The sequence below is a fragment of the Lucilia sericata genome, unplaced genomic scaffold, assembly GCF_015586225.1.
Source record: "Lucilia sericata isolate MDLA Ls3-8-SP2 unplaced genomic scaffold, ASM1558622v1 Contig000463F_arrow, whole genome shotgun sequence".
Classification (NCBI taxonomy): Eukaryota; Metazoa; Arthropoda; class Insecta; order Diptera; family Calliphoridae; genus Lucilia; species Lucilia sericata.
In genome coordinates, this window is record NW_023994478.1 from 208558 (window position 1) to 211590 (window position 3033).

The window sequence follows — 3033 nt, forward strand, 5'->3', positions numbered from 1 at the left end:
GCAAATATTTTCTTTATAAATATTAATATTTGTATGCTTATATTTTTTAATAAAAAAATCCATTAAATGGATTTGCGTACTTATTGTTTTTAACATCTACGTGGACCAAATGCTTGTTATAACCGAACTGCCACCCACCTTATGTAAATTCGACTGGATACATGGACAATTTTGTTGCCGAACTGTCAGCACACCTTATGTGAATTTGCCTTGCACTATACATAACTCATTGAATTGCCAACCACAACTAATTTTACTTTGACATTGAAACAACAACAACAACAAATAAAAATAAATATCACAACAATGATTACTAGCATAAAATACTCGCACAATATTCAAGTTGGAATAACTTACAATAATGAAATTTTCCGGACTTGTAATTTGTTTTTTGATGACTGGATTCCTTGCGACTGTAGTGGCTTTCAAGCCTGTAGTAATACTACATGGAATACTTTCTGGCTCTGAATCAATGATGTCTTTACAGCGATTCATTGAATCGGTTTGTAAATGTGACGGTAAATTTATTAGAAGTTTTAGTTTTTTGTTGGTGTTTTATAGCAACATCCTGGAACAAAGGTGTATAACTGTGACTTGTTTAGTAATTGGTACAGTCTTGAAAATGCTTGGAAGCAAGTGTCCCAATTTAGAGATTATTTAGAAGCAATTCAGAAACTACATCCTGAGGGAATTATAGTTATTGGTAAGGTTTCGTGCATAGATTATAAATATTTATCAAATATTAACATGGAATGCATATTTGTTTTTATTTAAGGTTATTCCCAAGGTGGGCTTTTGGCCCGTGCTACTATACAGTCAATGCCAAATCACAATGTCAAAGTATTCATATCCTTGTCTTCTCCACAGGCAGGGCAGTATGGAAGTAATATTGCATTAAAGAAAGATATCCAATTACCAATAACTTGTACGCATTTTAAATTTCAGCAAGTTTTCTGCACTTGATATTCCCTGATTTAGCAGCTAAAACTGCTTTTGAATTGTTCTATTCTAAGGTGGGACAACACACTTCAGTAGGAAACTATTGGAATGATCCTAACAAACAGGATTTATATTTAAAATATAGTGTTTTCTTACCTTATATTAATAATGAACTAAAATCAACAAATTCTTCGGAATTTAAAAATGCCCTAACACACTTGGATAAAATGGTACTTATTGGAGGCCCAAATGATGGAGTTATTACGCCATGGGAATCAAGGTTTTTGTAATATTTATATTTATTATCCGTTTTTTAAAATTTTAAAATATTTCAGTCATTTTGGATTCTATAACGGTTCTTTTGATGTTGTTCCCTTCAATAAACGCGATATTTACACAGCTGACACAATTGGTTTAAAAACATTGGCCGACCATGGAAAGTTGATAATCATAGTAAAGCCATTTGTTCATCATCTTACGTGGCATACAAATAAGCGCATTATAAAGGAAGTAATTTTGCCCCATTTGAACTAATTTTTTAGCTATAAATATTATACGCACATAAATAAAAATATGGTCCAAAGGTTGAATTTTTAATGATTTTCTTTTTTATCCATTGTCCATAGCAGACGATGTAAAGATACCTTAAAAAAATTTGTCCACTTCTCTACAACTACCCAGCAAAAGAAGTAGTAAAAGAATGAACTGGTTCATTTTTAGTTGAAACATGAATGATTTTAAAATTAGCGTGTCATTGGCGACCATGGGTATAAACATAATACACTCAAACCTTGTTTTATGCGAATTTGAATTAGTGCGGTTTCAAAATTCTAAAATTTTTTTTGCAAAAATGATTTTGAGGAAAATTTTGGTCTACATACATTCAAAAAAAGTGATCAACAAAGTACCTACAACTACTGATTTTTTACCAATTCCGGATATATAAAACATTGTTCAAATCCTTTGTACATGAAGAAATATTAAGTTTTATTTTCAAGAAATCTTGTATATTTTTTTCATTATTTGGATTTGGTATTGTTTTGTTGTTTGTTTCCTTAATTTTTTATGGTTTCAACAAAGAATAAAATTTTTGTTAATTTTTTATATGCGATTTCTCGGGGGAGTTTTCCCGTTTTTCCTACCGAACGCGTCCCCGGGTGGCGGATAGGGGGTGGTGATGGACCATCTGTCCTCTCCCAACTTTAAATTCACTTGAGCTGAGGGAGGGCAGATTGTCCACAACCTGGGAATATTATATTCACCGCGGACCAAAAAACTGGAAATAAACAAATATGGAAAGTAAAAATAAAAAGATAAAAGTATTTATATGATTTTGAGGAAAATTTTGGTCTACATACATTCAAAAAAAGTGATCAACAAAGTACCTACAACTACTGATTTTTTACCAATTCCGGATATATAAAACATTGTTCAAATCCTTTGTACATGAAGAAATATTAAGTTTTATTTTCAAGAAATCTTGTATATTTTTTTCATTATTTGGATTTGGTATTGTTTTGTTGTTTGTTTCCTTAATTTTTTATGGTTTCAACAAAGAATAAAATTTTTGTTAATTTTTTATATGCGATTTCTCGGGGGAGTTTTCCCGTTTTTCCTACCGAACGCGTCCCCGGGTGGCGGATAGGGGGTGGTGATGGACCATCTGTCCTCTCCCAACTTTAAATTCACTTGAGCTGAGGGAGGGCAGATTGTCCACAACCTGGGAATATTATATTCACCGCGGACCAAAAAACTGGAAATAAACAAATATGGAAAGTAAAAATAAAAAGATAAAAGTAACGGTGCAGGGCCTAAATAACCCAGTACCGGCGGCAAGTGTTGATCTACTCGCGAGCCACGTGTCGTCGTCATCCTGCAATCGTGAGCAAAATACTATGGGAGACTGGGGCAGCTCCGGCATGGGGGTACTTTCCGCAATGACGTTATTGATGTAAAGCTCTCATTGTACGTCACTAGGTTTGATGTATAGGTATCGAATATCAAAATAAATAACTGCCGCAAAGTTTGCCACCTATGGCTAATATGCTTATTTAACTGCTCGTGTTTTAATATTTTTACAGGTGTTTTTATACC

At 33.1% G+C, this 3033-nt stretch overlaps 1 protein-coding gene across 1 annotated transcript; it reads left to right on the forward strand.

Annotated features, from left to right (window-relative positions):
- Window positions 1–255: 255 nt before the first annotated feature.
- LOC119605201 (lysosomal thioesterase PPT2 homolog) lies at window positions 256–1536 on the forward strand. Its single transcript, XM_037958162.1, has 5 exons — window positions 256–502; window positions 562–703; window positions 776–883; window positions 946–1219; window positions 1275–1536. Exons 1-5 carry the CDS (start codon window positions 362–364, stop codon window positions 1471–1473), a joined length of 864 nt encoding a protein of 287 aa, XP_037814090.1. The 5' UTR covers window positions 256–361; the 3' UTR covers window positions 1474–1536.
- The last annotated feature ends 1497 nt before the right edge of the window (window positions 1537–3033 follow it).

Bases quoted from the DNA above. Each gene is read 5' to 3' on its own strand.
- LOC119605201 (XM_037958162.1), top strand. From the start codon at position 362: ATGAAATTTTCCGGACTTGTAATTTGTTTTTTGATGACTGGATTCCTT. The intron at 503-561 runs GTTTGTAAATGT...GGTGTTTTATAG, and splicing joins TACAGCGATTCATTGAATCG to CAACATCCTGGAACAAAGGT. The intron at 704-775 runs GTAAGGTTTCGT...TTTTTATTTAAG, and splicing joins TGAGGGAATTATAGTTATTG to GTTATTCCCAAGGTGGGCTT.